At 36.1% G+C, this 21,099-nt stretch overlaps 1 protein-coding gene and 1 pseudogene across 1 annotated transcript in view; both read left to right on the top strand.

Annotated features, from left to right (window-relative positions):
* The window catches only part of LOC130082309 (MAM domain-containing glycosylphosphatidylinositol anchor protein 2-like), a 137,184-nt gene that overhangs the window by 78,274 nt on the left and 37,811 nt on the right, over positions 1-21,099 (top strand). The window contains exon 8 of the mRNA XM_056247163.1: positions 16,272-16,420. Coding sequence (XP_056103138.1) covers positions 16,272-16,420 — 149 coding nt within the window. The remainder of the gene's footprint in view (positions 1-16,271; positions 16,421-21,099) is intronic.
* Positions 10,700-10,816, top strand: LOC130082346 (5S ribosomal RNA; annotated as a pseudogene).

Below are 21,099 nucleotides of genomic sequence, written 5' to 3'. Positions count from 1 at the left end.
GCCCACTGCTGTGATTGGCTGTGAGACTTCAGTGTAAACGCCCACTGCTGTGATTGGCTGTAAGACTTCAGTGTAAACGCCCACTGCTGTGATTGGCTGTGAGACTTCAGTGTAAAGCCCACTGCTGTGATTGGCTGTGAGACTTCAGTGTAAACGCCCACTGCTGTGATTGGCTGTGAGACTTCAGTGTAAACGCCCACTGCTGTGATTGGCTGTGAGACTTCAGTGTAAACGCCCACTGCTGTGATTGGCTGTGAGACTTCAGTGTAAACGCCCACTGCTGTGATTGGCTGTGAAACTTCAGTGTAAACGCCCACTGCTGTGATTGGCTGTGAGACTTCAGTGTAAACGCCCACTGCTGTGATTGGCTGTGAGACTTCAGTGTAAACGCCCACTGCTGTGATTGGCTGTGAGACTTCAGTGTAAAGCCCACTGCTGTGATTGGCTGTGAGACTTCAGTGTAAACGCCCACTGCTGTGATTGGCTGTGAGACTTCAGTGTAAACGCCCACTCCTGTGATTGGCTGTGAGACTTCAGTGTAATTGCCACTGCTGTGATTGGCTGTGAGACTTCAGTGTAAACGCCCACTGCTGTGATTGGCTGTGAGACTTCAGTGTAAACGCCCACTGCTGTGATTGGCTGTGAGACTTCAGTGTAAACGCCCACTGCTGTAATTGGCTGTGAGACTTCAGTGTAAACGCCCACTGCTGTGATTGGCTGTGAGACTTCAGTGTAAAGCCCACTGCTGTGATTGGCTGTGAGACTTCAGTGTAAAAGCCCACTGCTGTGATTGGCTGTGAGACTTCAGTGTAAACGCCCACTGCTGTGATTGGCTGTGAGACTTCAGTGTAAATGCCCACTCCTGTGATTGGCTGACATGTTTGCAAATGTAATAGCTAGAATTACATGTGGAACTCTCTCGAAATCTTTCACTACGTTTTTACTATTACAGCCATCGAGATTAACGAATCGTGAAAAGTATTGATCATATATGTAGTAGAGATGCGCGGTTGGCGGTTACAGCCGCGGACTCCGCGAATAAACCGCGGATCGGACGGATAACGGGATGAAAAAAAATATTTTAATTAAATTCGGGCGGGTGGCGGGCGGTTGAACCAATCAAATGAAAAATATACATTGTTATATATTGTTATCTGACTATACCTACATCCAAAAAAAATAAAATAAATCGAGCACACTTTGAAATAGTCAAATTTTCATCAGCTAGTCGAGTCTATGCAGAGACTGCTTGTTGTTATCAGAGATGGCAACGCCAGCGAAGGAGGTAGCTACGTGACAAACTCAAAAAAGGAGAATTAAAAACAGGAAATAGAAGGTCAGAAAAGTGTTGCCTGGAATAAGTTGTGCGCTCTCTTGATATGCGCCCGTTCGATATTGTTTCTGGTAAAGGATTCCACCAAGTGGCCAGACGTTGATTGACATTGGAGCTAAGTTCGGTGCTGTTGACGCTGGAGTGGACGAGCCTGTTCTGAAGACTCCCGTTCATTTTGAATCCACGGGAAGAGAGCGGAGAGCGCGTCTTTTTCAGGCACAGTGCAATTCATTTTATACCATCAACAGGCCTAACAATCATATAATAAACTATAGAGCCTCGATATTAAAGAAACGCCGAAGTCACTCCTAGGCTTTTTCGTTGGTGCGCCATCAGCTATGCCTACAAAAGACAGATGAAATGTAATATTAATAATTGATCCATGTCGGTATACACAGCCTAATATTTTATAATGAAAAATAGCCTACACAATCAAGATAGACTATTTACTTTTTAGCCTATTTATTAAATCCAGGAAATTGGTTAATGAAACATGGATTAAAATGAAGATACAATTAATACAAAACGAAATTCGCTTTGAAGAAAGGGTTTGTGCCTTTTTGAGGCCTCTGTGAAAGTTTGAAAGTCTTTTAGTGCCGCTTTCTGAGTGTTCGCGCCTGTAATGGAGAACTGTCACGTAACATTGTTGGCGCCCCATACAATAGCAGCATGTTGAAATTATGTGCCAAAATGCGTTTTCTATTAGGCTACAATGAAAATATTGTACAGTAGCCTATCAGATAAGGTCAGTTTGCCGAAGTGTGTTTACAGTTTTTCTCCGTCGCTTTGGTGCATTTCTCACATCACTATTTACATTTGCACAACAGTTAATGCAGTTCTCAAAACAATTAGTACAAACTGCGAAACCTAGTTGATAACCTGCAAATGCGTGTCACTTGCTCAAAATGGATAGCTCATTCCTCAAAAGCAAGTATTCATGTCAATGAAAGTGTCCGTGTCATCAAGATGAAAAGTCCTGACACCATTGTTTATGAACAAGATAGTCAAATGGCTTTGTCATGTTTTCATTATGACAGTTTACTCTGTAAATGTTTTCCAATGCAAAAAAGTCAGATCTTGGTGACACTACCTGACAATGCTCAAGACAGCACTATATACTATTTGCACAGCCATTTGAAAACTACAGTAAAGTTACACATTACTGTATTTAGTGAGGTAACCGAGTACAAGACACTGAATATGTATGTTTCACATTTTTACTGCAAATGCTTTTCGCAATTCTACTGTAATTTGTTCACAGCATTGTGCAAAAGAAAAAATACACCCTTATTTACAACAAAAATAAACTCCCTTTGGGTAGAGCTGTGCACAACTGTGAACAATATTGCAGTACATGAACTGAACATACAACATACATAAGTACTGTAAATCACTCATGCACACCCCTTCTCATCAGTGAAAGCTGAGGTTCACCTGAGAGAAACTGTTCAATTTAGGATAAAAAAAGATTTTTTTTTAAAAAGATTAAAATGTTATTACAATTTGCTTGACCGATTTTAACAACTAGTTCAACATTTTTGTATGTGATGACTCAAGCAATGAAATGAGGACTATTAGTTTTATATGGAATGACTATTCAGCATTCACAAGTATAGTTAATTTTGACTGACATGACATAAACAAATGATGATGTTATAAAACAGCAGAGAGTTGTATGAAAGCAATTGATTCATGTCCAAAAGCATTTGCAATTTGTTGGAAGGAATGAGAAACTGCTACTATGATGTGCACAAATGACTAAATGTTGTGGAGGTTGAACTAACTGTTGTGCAAATGTAAATAGTGAAGTGAGAAATGCACCAAAGCGACTGAGAAAAACTGTAATTTAGGCTATTTATTTATTTGTGTCCCTGCGCGCCGATCGGAGAGGAGTTCACTGCTGATATTCTGAGAGCTTTCTAGTCTCGCGGCTGTCATCAGCAGCGCCTTGTATCGGCCAATCAGCGGATGGCGGGCGGGTGCGGTTTTGAAAATTGGTCAAAAACGTTGGTGCGGATGGATGGCGGACGGATGATGAGTTTTGTGATGCGGTTGCGGATGAAATAATAGCCCATCCGCAAATCTCTAATATGTAGATCTATTCCCATCACATGAAAGGTTGCCGTGATTAGTGTGATCTCATCAATTTCTTCACTTTCAAGAATGCTTTCACCAAATAACAATGCAAACACGATGTAGAGCTTCGTTGTGCAGTGTAACAGCGTCATTGATTTCATAACGAGTTTTGGCAAGTGTCCCGATAACTCTCTCTGTTTGATTGACAGCTTGAGCGATTGGAAACGGATCGTTCTTTGATCGCTTTCTGTATATATTTTAATCACAGTTTAAATAAGATTATTTTCGTCCTACTAAGAGACACGATGTGAAGTTGGTCGTTTAGTCACTAGCTTGATTTCCTGATGCATAAACAGTATTGAAAGATTATCTGTCTGAACTTGAATAATTACACATCAGAAATCACTGATCACAGATCAGGCATTAGAATAAACGTGATTACTTACATGTTTGTGGCGTTGCTGGCAGATACATATCGTAAAAGTCTGTTTGCAAAGCATGCGCCGAAACTACGACTGATTTACCAAATAATCCACAGTGAAATGCACCGAATACCAATAATGCACTGCTGAGACTTTCACATCGTTGAAAAAACTCCACTTTCCTAGCATTAGGCTGGTTTGGAAGGTAATGGCACTGATCCTGTGTCGATCTTTACTCCTTCTCATGTCATTATTCACTAACGCTCCAGTGGGCGGGGCCAAAGACGCGGTGACGTAGACGTAGGCGTTGATATTCGCTTTAGAGATCCTGTTGTTTTCTAGCCTTGGTTTCAATAAAATTTGTTTTTGGAATAACAAGGAAGTTTTTAGTTTTGAAACTTACAGGGTATTTTTATAGTATAACGACCTCTTAATTGACAAAAGATCAAGGAAAATTGTAATCCTCAGTTCGGGATCCCTTTAACCCCAGAGCTGGATCATGCACATATAGGGTGTTGTCAGGAGCATATGATGGGATGAGATGAGGACTGATGTCTGATATCCGGAAGGATCAAGGCTGTTTGAGGAGCCGGTCGATTGGCCTTTGTCTCTCAGACCCGGCACTACATGAGTCTTTTCTCTGCTGTGTTTACTGTTGATGTGTGTGTGTGTGTGTGTGTGTGTGTCAGACCTCTCCAGCCCCGCGGCTGTGTGCTTTACTCACTCGCTCTCATGCCTAATGTGCCAATCGCTCAGACTTCATCTCTCCCTCAGCGCTCTGCCAGTTCTGCCAGTTCTTCCATCTGCTCCTGAGAGACCGGCGCTCCAGCTCCTGATTAGCCTGGGATCTGGACCGGGATCCTCCAGAGGGATCTCTGCAGGTGTAATGGGTCTGGGTTTGTTCTCGCTGCGACAAACATCAGAAACCATTCATTTCCTCTTTAGATCCGAGCGAACTGCTCTCTTTTGGGGCATTTTTACTGGAAACGCAATAAAATAATGTTTTATTTATTTAATACTCTTGTTTCACTACCTATGGATGGATAGACAGAAGACGGATAGATAGATAGATAGATAGATAGATAGATAGATAGATAGATAGATAGATGGGTGGATAGATAGATAGATAGATAGATAGATAGATAGATAGATAGATAGATAGATAGATAGATAGATAGATAAGATAGATAGATAGATAGATAGATAGATAGATAGATAGATAGATAGATAGGTGGATAGATAGATAGATAGATAGATAGATAGATAGATAGATAGATAGATAGATAGATAGATAGATAGATAGATAGATAGATAGATAGATAGATTGACAGACAGACAGATAGACAGATAGATAGATAGATAGATAGATAGATAGATAGATAGATAGATAGATAGATAGATAGATAGATAGATAGATAGATAGATAGATAGATGGATTTTTAAAATAAAAGATCAGACTAAAATGTCAGACTAGATAAAAAATGTTTACTAAACTTTAAGCCCGGACAAATATGTGAAGTAAGCTTGAAGTTTGAAGATTTTAAGGTCATGTTGTAGACAAATAGACTGACAGTTGCTTGGGTGGTTGCTAGGGTGTTGCTATGTGGTTGCTAAGGTATTTTATAGGATATTCTCTATGTTCTAGGTAGTGTCTAGGATGTTGCAAGGCCATTACTGGGTTATTGTAGTTGGCTGCTAGGGTGTTACTATGCAGTTGATATATTGTACTGGTAGTTGCTAGGGTGTTGCTATGCAGTTGCTCTAGTGTTCTGGGTGGTTTGCAATATGGTTACTTGTGTGTTTTGGGCCAGTGCTCGGACATTATATAGATGGATGATGGATGAATAGACAAATGGATTTTTTTTTTTTTTTTTTTGCATGATTGTTTTTGAGAACTTATTTTTGTGTCCAAAAATGTATCTTTTTTCTTTTTTGCACCGTAATATTCTTCTTTTGAGTTGTGGACTGACACAAGGATGATTAAATGATGACAGAATTTACATTTTCACTGTAAAATCCCTGTATTTGCACCACATGATTTATTGCTGTATTTCACTCCAAAAATGTGCGGCATGATCGATGATGTCACGAAAGAAGCATCAGTTTCATCCTAAGCATTAACATCCAGACGGGGTGTTGTGTGTAAAAATGCTCATCGGCTCTGCTTTTGTTAGGTTTTGTTTTATTGCGCTGGCTTTAATTTACCGCTCGAGTAGTTTCCATTTTAAGGTGAATTACTGATAATGAGAAACATCCGCTAGTTAATGTTCACGCTGAGATCGTATGATAGTAAGTCAATAGAGCTTTCAGCACGAGAGATCATGACATATGCTGATCTGAGACACGCCATCCATCTTTCTCTACAGCTTTCATCCCTCTTTCTCACACTAATCCTGCTTTCTGGGTCTTAATAAGAGTATTAGCGGAGAGATGATCTACTGTTCTGCAGAGGAAAGTGGCTTTAAAGCGACTCGGATGGATGGATGGATGGATGGATGATAGACTTGTGTGTTTGGTAACATTAGCCGCGTTTCCATTACCGATTGGGTCCACTTTATTTCGATAGTCCACTTTAGACATTCTGCTAACTATAAGTAACTTTTCAACTACATGTCAACTATAGCTCTCTTTAGAGTATTAGTAGCCTGTAGTAGACGGTTAGGTTATGGTTAGGGTTCGGGTTAGTAGAATAAGAGTTATCAGATATTAATCAGACAGTCTACTAATACTCTAATGACAGTTAGATGACATGTAGTTGCAAAGTCACTAAGGGTGTATTCACACCTGCCTTGTTTGGTTTGATTGAATCGAACTCTAGTTCGTTTCCCCCCTTGGTGCGGACCTTTTGGGCAGGTGTGAATACAGCAATCGAACCCAGGTGCGGACCAAACAACCGAACCGAGACCCAGCTGAAGAGGCTTTTTGACGGCATTCGGTTTCTGCCGAACCTAAGAATGTTTTTCCACCGAGCCCCAGGCTTGCGCTACGCTGGTCGACGTCACGCCGCCGTTGATTACGGGCAGGTGTTTGCGTAGGTGGACCGTTCGAATGCAGTAGGCTGTGAGAAAGTGACAATGGATCAGAAAAAGTGTTGTTTGGCGGTACTTTCAGTCAAAAGAAGGCGATTCAAGTCGAGCTACATGTTCAATTTGCAATGCCGATGTGTCTCGTGGTGGCAGGGACCCTAAACAATACACAACATCACCGCTGTTAAAACAGTTGTGTACGAAACATCTGAAAGAATATGAAGGAATAGACAGACAGCAACTTCAGGTCCGGCGAAGGAAGGACAGTCACAGATGAAAACTTGTGTTAGGCTAATATGCTGGATACTGATTGGATCTTGAGATAGGGTAAACATGGTAATTGTCAAAAAAATTGTTTTTCCCACTTGTCATCCTGGCGTGTTGCCTATTCTTTTTTTTCCCTTTTTTTTTTTACAGTTAAAATAAAATAAAATGATAAATACACTGCTGTGGACGTTGTTTACTTGATTAATGTGTTTGCCGTGTTAATGGACTGAGGATGGGAGTAGGGTTTCGGATTCGGCTGAATCTTAACCAGTGGATTCGGTATTCGGCCGAACCCCACAAATGTGGATTGGGTGCATCCCTGTGATTGGCCACATTTGAGGAGTTTCTGGGTGTTTCTCTCTCAGATCAATGGGATCTGCCCAATGGGGTCAGAAAAATAATCTTGTTTCTGTTTGAATTAAGATTTTTTTTATTCCCCCATTGGCAGATAATTTCGCTTGTTTTAAGCAAAAACTCACTTAATTTTGATTAATTCCCCCGGAAAACAAGACTTAATATCTTATGGCATTTTACTACTTAAGTAAATGCATCTTGACTTAAGAACTTTTAGATATTTGGACTGGAAACAAGACAAAAATACTAAGTAAAAAAAGCATTTTTTGCAGTGTATGAGGAGTTTCTCCCTCAGATCCGCTTCAAGCTCTTGATTGTGTTATTTCTTAGAGGTTTATATTCCAGTATTCCCGTAATTCTTTAGTCTTTTATGAGTTTAATAGAGAATCCCACTTTCTGGGTCTTAATAACACTGAGTATTAGCTGAGAGATGATCTACTGTTCTACAGATGAAAGTGGCTTTTAAAGCGACACACACACACACACACACACACATATGGATGGATGATAGACTTGTGAGTTCCTGGAACATTTGTAAACAAGTCGTCCTGGTGTAATCTTCCCTCTCTCGTCTCTCTGAGACTGGGAGGGATAGTGTGTTTGAAGTGGAGATCCCTGTCGAATCTACAAGCACCTCCAGCTTGGTCCCGCAGGCCCGGAGAGCACCGCTGTTGTAATAGTGTTTGTTTTCCGAGCCGAAAGTGGCCCGTGATTCACCCGGACAAGGTTTACGGTGGGCAATTTTCTCTCCGAGGCTTTCCTCTAAATTGAGCGCTGAGCCGGTAAAGCTGCTGGAACAATAACATGTTATTTGCTGCGACCCTCTTCGGAAAGTTTGTCCGGCTAGAATAAGCTTCTGCCGCGTGTGAACAGATGAAACGTGTTGAAGGAGACGAGACGGCGTTACTTCTGCTGAAAGATCAACTTCTCAGGGGCATTCAGACATTTAGGATTGTGCATTTCATTTGTTTGAAGTGCACATTGAAACCACAGTCTGCATAGTTACCAAAAATAGATTTTTTTTTTTAAGTTCAGGACAAGTTTATATATATAAAATGTATTTCATAATATATTTTATATTAATTTATAATTTTCATTTATAATTAGACTTTATTTGTATTCATTTATTCATGATAACATTTATTTATTTATTCTTTCATTCATATTATAATTTATTTAATGTATTTATTTATTTATAATGAAAATGTATTGTTATTCATTTATAATTATATTTTATTTGTATTCATTATTCATAATATAATTGATTTTCTTGTTTTTTATCATTATTTATTTGTGTCCATTTATATATTATTAATGTATTGTTTAATTAATAATAGAATTAAAATAGTATTTATTTATAATTTAATTTATGTGTGTTTATTTACTTATTTATTCACCCATGCATAGTAGAATTTATTTTCATTTATTATTTATTTAATTATTTATAATCTAAATGTATTCTCATTAATTTATAATAAAAATTTTTACATTTTTTCATTCATTCATTCACAATAGAATTAACTAAACTAATAATTAATGTATCATTCATTTTTAAAATATATTTATTCATGTATAACAACATTTTATTATTTATTTATATACTCGTCTTTCATTCATAATATATTTTTTATATAATTTAATTTATGTATATTTATTTATTCATTCATTTATAATATTTATTTATTTTAATCCATTTTAAACTGTCTGATTCCTAAACTATTACCCACAATCCTGAATATTAGCAAATGCTTACAGCCTTGCGAAAAACAAATGAGTAATTATTGAGTTTGAAACGGAGTTGTTGTGTGAGAACATGATCGACGGCAGCCTTGTTTAACTCTTTTAACTCTCGTAACTCTTTTAACTCTTGTAACTCTCGTAACTCTTTTAACTCTTGTAACTCTCGTAACTATTTTAACTCTTGCCACTTTTAACTCTCTTAACTCTTTTAACTCTTGTAACTCTCGTAACTATTTTAACTCTTGTAACTCTTGTAACTTTTAACTCTCGTAACTCTTTTAACTCTTGTATCTCTTTTAAATCTTGTAACTCTTTTAACTCTTGTAACTCTTTTAACTCATAACTCTTTTAACTCTCGTAACTCTTTTAACTCTCTTAACTCTTTTAACTCTTGTAACTCTCGTAACTCTTCTAACTCTTGTAACTCTTTTAACTGTCTTAACTCTTGTAACTCTCGTAACTCTTTTAACTCTCGTAACTCTTTTAACTCTTGTAACTTTCGTAACTCTTGTAACTCTTTTAACTCTTTTAACTCTTAACTCTCGTAACTCTTGTGACTCTCGTAACTCTTTTAACTCTCGTAACTCTTTTAACTCTTGTAACTCTCGTAACTCTTTTAACTCTCATAACTCTTTTAACTCTCGTAACTCTTTTAACTCTTTTAACTCTTGTAACTCTTTTAACTCTCGTAACTCTTTTAACTCTCGTAACTCTTTTAACTCTTGTAACTCTCGTAACTCTCGTAACTCTTTTAACTCTCGTAACTCTTTTAACTCTCGTAACTCTTTTAACTCTTGTAACTCTCGAAACTCTCGTAACTCTCGTAACTCTTTTAACTCTCGTAACTCTTTTAACTCTCGTAACTCTCGTAACTCTTGTAACTCTCGTAACTCTTTTAACTCTCATAACTCTTGTAACTCTCTGCGGTCTCCCTGGTCTTCTAGAAGAGTGTGTGCTGGATATATCCGAGCTCCAGCGGGACTGAGTGTTTCCGAAAGCTAACATCACTGGATCTGCAGCAGGACCGTCTGCATTTGTCCCAGAAGCCTCGAGGTTTTCCTGTTTTCGGTGTTTGTCATCTCTGTGCTTCATTAGAAGAGTCTCGGCTCGTGTAATACGCCTTGCCGGACACTAACACCAGCGAGTGCTTGCAGAGATCAGCATCGTGTCGATCCATCAGCTCTCGTCTCGATGCAGACCTGCAGAGATCAAGAGCTTGTGCTCTACATGCTCATCTACAGGCTCAGATTTCTCTGAATTTCACTCTCAGTGTCACATGGCTTTCTTTACATCGCCTGTTATATACGAGTTAGGTGTCATTCGAAAGCTTAAACACTCGAACATTCATCTGGTGAAAACTTTTTTGAAATTGAACATTGCGTTGCATGGAAACTGTACAACTCGTGTTTGAATTTATAGTCCAGATTATATGGTAAAATAAATATTTTGAAAGCCTCGAGCAGCCATATCACCCTGTGTTTACCAGCAGCCATATCACCCTGTAGCCCAAGACTGGTTGCCCACTGAAGCTAAGCAGGGTTGAGCCTGGTTAGTACCTGGATGGGAGACCTTCTGAGAAAACCAGGTTGCTGCTGGAAGAGGTGTTAGTGAGGCCAGCAGGGGGCGCTCACCCTGTGGTCTGTGTGGGTCCTAACGCCCCAGTATAGTGACGGGGACACTATACTGTCAAAGAGCACCGTCCTTCGGATGAGACGTTAAACCGAGGTCCTGACTCTCTGTGGTCACAAAAAATCCCAGGATGTCTTTCGAAAGAGTAGGGGTGTAACCCCGGCATCCTGGCCAAATTTGCCCAGTGGCCTCTGTCCATCATGGCCTCCTAATAATCCCCATATATATATATATATACACTGATTGGCTTCATCACTCTGTCCCCTCCTCAGTAAGCTGGTGTGTGGTGGGCGTTCTGGCGCACTATGGCTGCCGTCGCATCATCCAAGTGGAGCTGCACATTGGTGGTGGTTGAGGAGATCCCCCTTCCATGTGAAGCGCTTTGAGTGCCTAGAAAAGCGCTATATAAATGTAATGAATTATTATTATTATATACAGATCATATACAGCATCATATACAGCATCATATACAGCATCATATGCAGCATCATATACAGCATCATATAAAGCATCATATACAGCATCATATACAGCATCACATATAGCATCATATACAGATCATATACAGCATCATATACAGCATCATATACAGATCATATACAGCATCATATACAGCATCATATACAGATCATATACAGCATCATATACAGATCATATGCAGCATCATATACAGCATCATATAAAGCATCATATACAGATCATATACAGCATCATATACAGCATCATATGCAGCATCATATACAGCATCATATATAGCATCATATACAGATCATATACAGCATCATATAGCATCATATACAGCATCATATATAGCATCGTAAACAGCATCATATATAGCATCATATACAGCATCACATATAGCATCATATACCGATCATATACAGATCATATGCAGCATCATATGCAGCATCATATATAGCATCATATACAGATCATATACAGCATCATATACAGCATCATCTACAGCATCATATATAGCATCATATACAGCATCATATACAGATCATATACAGCATCATATACAGATCATATACAGCATCATATACAGATCATATACAGATCATATACAGCATCATATATAGCATCATATACAGCATCATATATAGCATCATATACAGATCATATACAGCATCATATATAGCATCATATACAGCATCATATACAGATCATATACAGCATCATATACAGCATCATATATAGCATCATATACAGATCATATACAGCATCATATATAGCATCATATACAGATCATATACAGCATCATATATAGCATCATATACAGCATCATATACAGATCATATACAGCATCATATACAGCATCATATACAGCATCATATACAGATCATATACAGCATCATAGACAGCATCATATATAGCATCATATACAGATTATATACAGATCATATACAGCATCATATACAGATCATATACAGCATCATATATAGCATCATATACAGATTATATACAGATCATATACAGCATCATATAAAGCATCATATACAGCATCATATACAGCATCACATATAGCATCATATACAGATCATATACAGCATCATATACAGCATCATATACAGATCATATACAGCATCATATACAGCATCATATACAGATCATATACAGCATCATATACAGCATCATATGCAGCATCATATACAGCATCATATATAGCATCATATACAGATCATATACAGCATCATATAGCATCATATACAGCATCATATATAGCATCGTAAACAGCATCATATATAGCATCATATACAGCATCACATATAGCATCATATACCGATCATATACAGATCATATGCAGCATCATATATAGCATCATATACAGCATCATATACAGATCATATACAGCATCATATACAGCATCATTTACAGCATCATATATAGCATCATATATAGCATCATATACAGATCATATACAGCATCATATACAGATCATATACAGCATCATATACAGATCATATACAGATCATATACAGCATCATATATAGCATCATATACAGCATCATATATAGCATCATATACAGATCATATACAGCATCATATATAGCATCATATACAGCATCATATACAGATCATATACAGCATCATATACAGCATCATATATAGCATCATATACAGATCATATACAGCATCATATATAGCATCATATACAGATCATATACAGCATCATATATAGCATCATATACAGCATCATATACAGCATCCTATACAGCATCATATACAGCATCATATACAGATCATATACAGCATCATATACAGCATCATATATAGCATCATATACAGATTATATACAGATCATATACAGCATCATATACAGATCATATACAGCATCATATATAGCATCATATACAGATTATATACAGATCATATACAGCATCATATACAGCATCATATACAGCATCATATATAGCATCATATACAGATCATATACAGCATCATATATAGCATCATATACAGCATCATATACAGATCATATACAGCATCATATATAGCATCATATACAGATCATATACAGCATCATATACAGCATCATATATAGCATCATATACAGATTATATACAGATCATATACAGCATCATATACAGATCATATATAGCATCATATACAGATCATATACAGCATCAAATACAGATCATATACAGCATCATATACACTCACCTAAAGGATTATTAGGAACACCTGTTCAATTTCTCATTAATGCAATTATCTAATCAACCAATCACATGGCAGTTGCTTCAATACATTTAGGGGTGTGGTCCTGGTCAAGACAATCTCCTGAACTCCAAACTGAATGTCAGAATGGGAAAGAAAGGTGATTTAAGCAATTTTGAGCGTGGCATGGTTGTTGGTGCCAGACGGGCCGGTCTGAGTATTTCACAATCTGCTCAGTTACTGGGATTTTCACGCACAACCATTTCTAGGGTTTACAAAGAATGGTGTGAAAAGGGAAAAACTTCCAGTATGCGGCAGTCCTGTGGGCGAAAATACCTTGTTGATGCTAGAGGTCAGAGGAGAATGGGCCGACTGATTCAAGCTGATAGAAGAGCAACTTTGACTGAAATAACCACTCGTTACAACCGAGGTATGCAGCAAAGCATTTGTGAAGCCACAACCCGCACGACCTTGAGGCGGATGGGCTACAACAGCAGAAGACCCCACCGGGTACCACTCATCTCCCCTACAAATAGGAAAAAGAGGCTACAATTTGCAAGAGCTCACCAAAATTGGACAGTTGAAGACTGGAAAAATGTTGCCTGGTCTGATGAGTCTCGATTTCTGTTGAGACATTCAGATGGTAGAGTCAGAATTTGGCGTAAACAGAAAGAGAACATGGATCCATCATGCCTTGTTACCACTGTGCAGGCTGGTGGTGGTGGTGTAATGGTGTGGGGGATGTTTTCTTGGCACACTTTAGGCCCCTTAGTGCCAATTGGGCATCATTTAAATGCCACGGCCTACCTGAGCATTGTTTCTGACCATGTCCATCCCTTTATGGCCACCATGTACCCATCCTCTGATGGCTACTTCCAGCAGGATAATGCACCGTGTCACAAAGCTCCAATCATTTCAAATTGGTTTCTTGAACATGACAATGAGTTCACTGTACTAAAATGGCCCCCACAGTCACCAGATCTCAACCCAATAGAGCATCTTTGGGATGTGGTGGAACGGGAGCTTCGTGCCCTGGATGTGCATCCCACAAATCTCCATCAACTGCAAGATGCTATCCTATCAATATGGGCCAACATTTCTGAAGAATGCTTTCAGCACCTTGTTGAATCAATGCCACGTAGAATTAAGGCAGTTCTGAAGGCGAAAGGGGGTCAAACACAGAATTAATATGGTGTTCCTAATAATCCTTTAGGTGAGTGTACAGCATCATATATAGCATCATAATACAATGCTAAATCATAAATCAGATGTACACCTATGTACAATAACATACCGATGTCCAGCAATCGATTTAATTAGTACATTGTGTTTAATTTGTCATTTAATGCACTTTAACACATGCACTTTAATGGTCCAGTGGCAGAAGTTTTGCTAAGCGTGTCAGAGGTTCTGGGTTCTAATCCGCACTTTTTTTTTTTTTTCTCATTAAACCAATTATGTTTATCAGTGGTTGTATATCAAGCAGGGACACGTTTGTGTGCATTTTACTTTGTGATTTCTCCGGAATGAATGGAGAGTCTCCGCAACGGATTAAAGCGGCAGCGCGAGCCACAAGAGAACACCGTATCCACGCCACTGGTCGCAGTCAACGGGCACTTTGATCACTTGATTTCAAAAACAACACATTTCAGCGCTAGATCGCCTCTTATTTAACAAACGAACTAAATGAATGCTCTGCTAGTTAACTAGAGATGTTTTATTTATTTGTATTATTTACATCCGTGACGTGAGATGTTTCAAAAGTGGTGGGGACAATATTGACCCTGGCAAAAAGTGGTGGGGACATGTCCCACCCGTCCCACCCGCAAATTACGCCTATGGCATCATATACAGCATCATATACAGCATCATATACAGCATCATATACAGCATCATATACAGCATCATATACAGCATCATATACAGATCATATACAGATCATATACAGCATCATATACAGATCATATACAGCATCATATACAGCATCATATACAGCATCATATACAGATCATATACAGCATCATATACAGCATCATATACAGATCATATACAGCATCATATGCAGCATCATATACAGCATCATATACAGCATCATATACAGCATCATATACAGATCATATACAGCATCATATACAGCATCATATACAGATCATATACAGCATCATATACAGATCATATACAGCATCATATACAGCATCATATACAGATCATATACAGCATCATATACAGCATAATATACAGCATCAGCAATTTCCAGTGGATCCTTGATGTATGCTTCTGTGTGTTTTTAGGTCATTTATTTCATTTTATCTATAAATGTTTTTACATTTTTATACTAATTTTACCTAATTTTTAAATAAATAAATTTTACCTCATTTTTAAATGTTTTATATTTTTATTATTATATTTATTTATTTATTCTGTTTAATTATTTAAAAAAAAATATTTATAAAAATTATTTATCATATTTATATGTATTTATATATATACAGTATTCAACATTTAAAGTGGATCAAAAAAGTTCATCAAAGTTGTCCTAAGACAAGAACGGTATTGATAACCCATTAATTAAAATAAATCCATAAAATAAATATAATCAATATTTTCATCATGTGATATATAAGTATACTCGAGATTTCTCGTGCGTACAAACATCTCACTGGGTTATCACAATCAATGGCATAAAGGAATGTTTGGAAATGTAATCTGATGTTTCCTAACAACCCACACTGCTATGTGTGTGTGTGTGTGTGTGTGTGTGCGCAGGGAAAGCGTTCGCTCCGGAGTTCTACTACGACACCTATAGCCCGCTGTGGCAGAACCGGCCTCGGGTTTACGGCTACAAGCTCCAGTGGACTCAGATGAGCCCCGGCGCCGTGGACCGGATCATGGCCTATCGCCTGGGCATACGGCAGGTCAGTGGGGGGGGGTTATGTCCTTGTTTTAATGTACTTTATGTATTCTTATGAAACGTGGTCTACTGTATGTATAAGTATTGTTGGTTTGTTTTAATGTATTTGACATTATATCTGACAATATCTGACATTACACCAGGGACTGCACTGTCCCTGTAACTCTGTATTAATTAATTAATTTATGAGCATGCATGTGTTCTCCCAGTTCACTAAATGAGCCATGCACTGGAAAAGAGCAAACACACACTCCAGTGACTAATTCCCTGGTGTGTTTCCCCACTTGTGTGTGTTCTGCCACAGAGATCAGGAGGGACTTCACATGAGCAACATACACTCGAAAAACTCCAGGTTAAACTTAAATAGCAATATATAATATATACAATCTAATGACATGACAAAAACATGATAAAATTACTAAAACATTCAACTAAAATTAACATGAAAACTAAGAATCAGATTCAAAATATTAATAACACTGATAGTTTTTATTAATTTATAGTGATTTTAGAACATCTAACTTGGCAACTAGTTTACATTTTTTCATTTTTCATTTACATTATCATTACATTATTTTTTAATTTACATTATCATTACAATATTTTTTAAATTTACATTGTCATTACATTATTTTTAATTTACATTATCATTACATTATTTTAAATTTACTTTATCATTACATTATTTTTAATTTACATTATCATTACAATATTTTTTAAATTTACTTTGTCATTACATTATTTTTAATTTACATTATCATTATATTATTTTAAATTTACATTATCATTACAATATTTTTTAAATTTACTTTGTCATTACATTATTTTTAATTTACATTATCATTACATTATTTTAAATTTACATTATCATTACATTATTTTAAATTTACATTATCAGTACAATATTTTTTTAATTTACATTGTCATTACATTATTTTTTCATTTACATTATCATTACATTATTTTTAATGTACATCATCATTACAGTATGTCTCATTAGCGTGGTCAGAGAGCATGTCTGCGCTGTAAGCAAACGCGGGCTCGTTCGCCCGGTCCTCTCTCCGTCCACACAGATCACGGTAATCCGCTGTTTCTCTGCGTGAGTGAGAGAGCGAGGGCTCCTGGGTAAATAAGTGTCGGCCCCGGGCCCCGGATCTACTGTGTTCATCACCTCAGCTCTTCATAATGCACATGTACAGTCAGGGCCGTAGCTAGAGGATTCGGGGCCCCCTGAAAAAATATTGATGTGGGCCCCCACCACCCTCCACCAATATCATATACTGTACAATAGATGAACATGGAGGCCCACATAACAGAAGATGGTGATGTTGTTGTAAAACCTTTATTTTAAAAGTTAAATGTTTATATAAAAATTACAACTAATAAAAACTAACAAAAAGCAAGAAATTGTTAAATAATAATAAAAACCAATTATTAAAAAGTAATATTTTTTCCCCCATCAGTCTGTTATAATTCATAAATCAAAAAGTAAACATTTAGAAATTGACAAGAATGCAGTCTAATTAAAAAAATAAAACCATTTATTGCCTTATTTTTTAATAAAGATAATATGGAACTGGTAATATTATTAAATAAAGCGAATACATTTATTCATCCAAGTGCAGTGTGTTGTATTCGTGTTTTCTCGATGTTTTAAATATCATCAGCCGGCAGGTCAGATGCATAATGCAATGCGCCGTGACTCGTGTAATTTTTTTAAAACTCTAGTTACAATAGTGTAAAAAGACAGGAATTTAGACCACGTAATCATTCGGTCGATTGTGGCGCGCACCGATAATAAAAAATGACTGTACACGGCAGACTGTAGACGGAAGTTTTCTAATTCCCAGCGAAATAACAATATATAACCGGTCTTTAAGAACGTCTTGATCGACTGGGATACAACCACTCTCCTTGCCTCCCTCTCCGTCTTTTCCTGGCATTTCTGGTTCCCTGATTTATGTTTTCTTTTCCCCGACATTTCTCTGTCAGTCAGTCTCCTGCTCTTCCACCAAGTTCATCGTTAACTTCAGGCTGCCGCCTCAACTCTGATTGGTTCTGTTCACGAGCTGGGGCGGGACTTACAATTTTATTGGGTCCATCTGATGTTTGTCACTGACTCTGACTGAATAATTAATAAATACTTTAGGTCGGACTAAACCATTTTTATGGAGGTAAGAGAAGCAGATATTTGGAAAAATATTTACCCAAATTGCAAGTTTTTGTGGTTTTCATTTAAATTATTCATACAACAGGGGCCTAAATAGTATAACTGCTGGATTTTGTGGGGCCCCCTGGGCAGCGGGGGCCCCTATAATTGTCACCACCTTTCACCCCACTAGCGACGGCCCTGTGTACAGTAGCAGGCTCAGTGATTGTGTGCTGGAAATATTAAATATGCCAAAGGTGCGCTGTAGTGTACTATTCCCAGTGGATATGTGCTTTTAGGTCAGTACTGCCTACTAAATTATATTTATCTATTTAATTATTTATTTATTTTGCATTCTTTACTCATGTCTTCATCATATGTTGGAAATAACACGCCAATGGTGTCCTGTAGTTCCAGTGGGTCCTAAATGCATGATTTTATTTAATTTTATATTTTGCATTCTTTACTCATGTCTTCGTGAGTGTTTTTTTATTTTATTTACTTATTTTGTTATTTAATTGTATTTTGCTTTCTTTACTCATGTCTTCGTGAGTTATTTTATTTCATTTTAAAATAAAATTATAATTATTTAAAAATATAAAAATAATTTTATTTCATTTTATTTATTTATTTACCTACGTATGTATTTAATTTTATTTTGAAATATTATGTCTTCATGAGTCATTGTATTTTATTTCATTTTATTATTTAGTTATTTAATTGTATTTTTCTTTCTTTACTCATGTCTTTGTGAGTCATTTTATTATTTTAAAATAAAATTACTCTTTTATTTATTTATTTATCTACTTATGTATTTATTTTTATTTCGCATTATTTACTCATGTCTTCATGTTTAATTTAATTTTATTAATTATTTATTTTTATTTTGCTTTCTTTACTCATGTATTTTATTTTTTACTTATTTACTTATGTATTTAATTTAATTTAGGTATTTTTGTATTTTTATTTTATTAATTGATTTATTTTTATTTATTTTTTGCACTCTTTACTCATGTCTTCATTACTAATTTTATTTACCTATTTTTATTTTGCTTTCTTTACTCATGTCTTTTATTTTTTTTACTTATTTACTTATGTATTCAATTTAATTTAGCTAGTTTTACTCGTGTCTGTGTGAGTTTATTTGATTTTTTTAGGTATTTTTTGTATTTTTATTTTATTAATTGATTTTTTTTTTTTTTTTTTTTTTTTTTTTTTCACTCTTTACTCATGTCTTCATTACTAATTTAATTTTATTTACTTATTTTTATTTTGCTTTCTTTTCTCGTCTTTGTGATTTTATTTTATTTTATTGCATTGCATTTATTTGAATTGCCTTATTTTCCCAGTGCGTCTCTCCTGTGTGAAGCTCATGATCTTCAGTGTCTGCCACTAGAGATCTAGAGATCCAGCTCTGATTATCCCACATCTCGCTGGCTTTGATCAGGGAAATCTGCTTCTGAGGGCACATGAAGTGTGTGAGTCGAACTCGTGTTGCGAAGACGAGTGTGAGAACCTGCGTAGATGCAGTCGAGAACCGAATGTGTGTTTACTGTGTCAGAGTGAGCAATCTGGCAGATCGAGGCTTACTCGTGTCTTTGTGAGTCATTTTATTATTATTTTTACTTATTTACAGATCTATTTACTTTAATTTTGCAATTTTTACGCATGTCTTCATGAGTAATTCTATTTTATTTTTTTATTTATTTACACATGTATTTAATTTTATTTTGCCATTTTTACTCATATCTTCATGAGTAATTTTATTTTATTTTATTTTTGTATTTATTTACACATGTATTAAATTTTATTTTGCAATTTTTACTCATATCTTCATGAGTTATTTTATTTTATTTCTGTATTTATTTACACGTGTTAAAAAGGCAAAATAAAATTAAATAGATGTGTAAATAAATACAAAAATAAAATAAAATAGAATTACTCATGAAGACATGCGTAAAAAATGCAAAATAAAATTAAATACATGTGTAAATAAATACAAAAATAAAATAGAATTACTCATGAAGACATGCGTAAAAATTGCAAAATTAAAGTAAATACATGTGTAAATAAATACAAAAATAAAATAAAATTACTCATGAAGACGTGTAAAAAAGGCAAAATAAAATTAAATACATGTCTTCATGAGTAATTTTATTTTATTTTATTTTTGTATTTATTTACACATGTATTTAATTTTATTTTGCAATTTTTACGCATGTATTCATGAGTAATTTTATATTATTTATTATTTTTACATTTTACTTTTAAACTTTCTTTTTCTCATGTCTTTGTGATTTAATTTTTTTATTATTATTTTTTATATAGTTTTTTTTGTATTTTATTTTATTTTATTTTGATTACTATTTAATTGATTTCATTGAATTCATTGTATTTGTCAGTTCGAGGTCAGCTGGCCACGTTACAGCAGCCGTTTGAAGGAGAGCGGTCTCCTAATGTGCTAAAGCGGCCAGACTGGCGAGCTGTACTGGGACTGGCGAGCTGTACTGGGACTGGCGAGCTGTACTGGGACT

Source organism: Rhinichthys klamathensis, unplaced genomic scaffold (genome assembly GCF_029890125.1).
Source record: "Rhinichthys klamathensis goyatoka isolate OS25496 unplaced genomic scaffold, OSU_Roscu_1.1 h1tg000043l_1, whole genome shotgun sequence".
Lineage (NCBI taxonomy): Eukaryota > Metazoa > Chordata > Actinopteri > Cypriniformes > Leuciscidae > Rhinichthys > Rhinichthys klamathensis.
The sequence above is the reverse complement of the archived record's forward strand: the minus strand, read 5'-3'. Positions and strand labels throughout refer to the sequence as shown.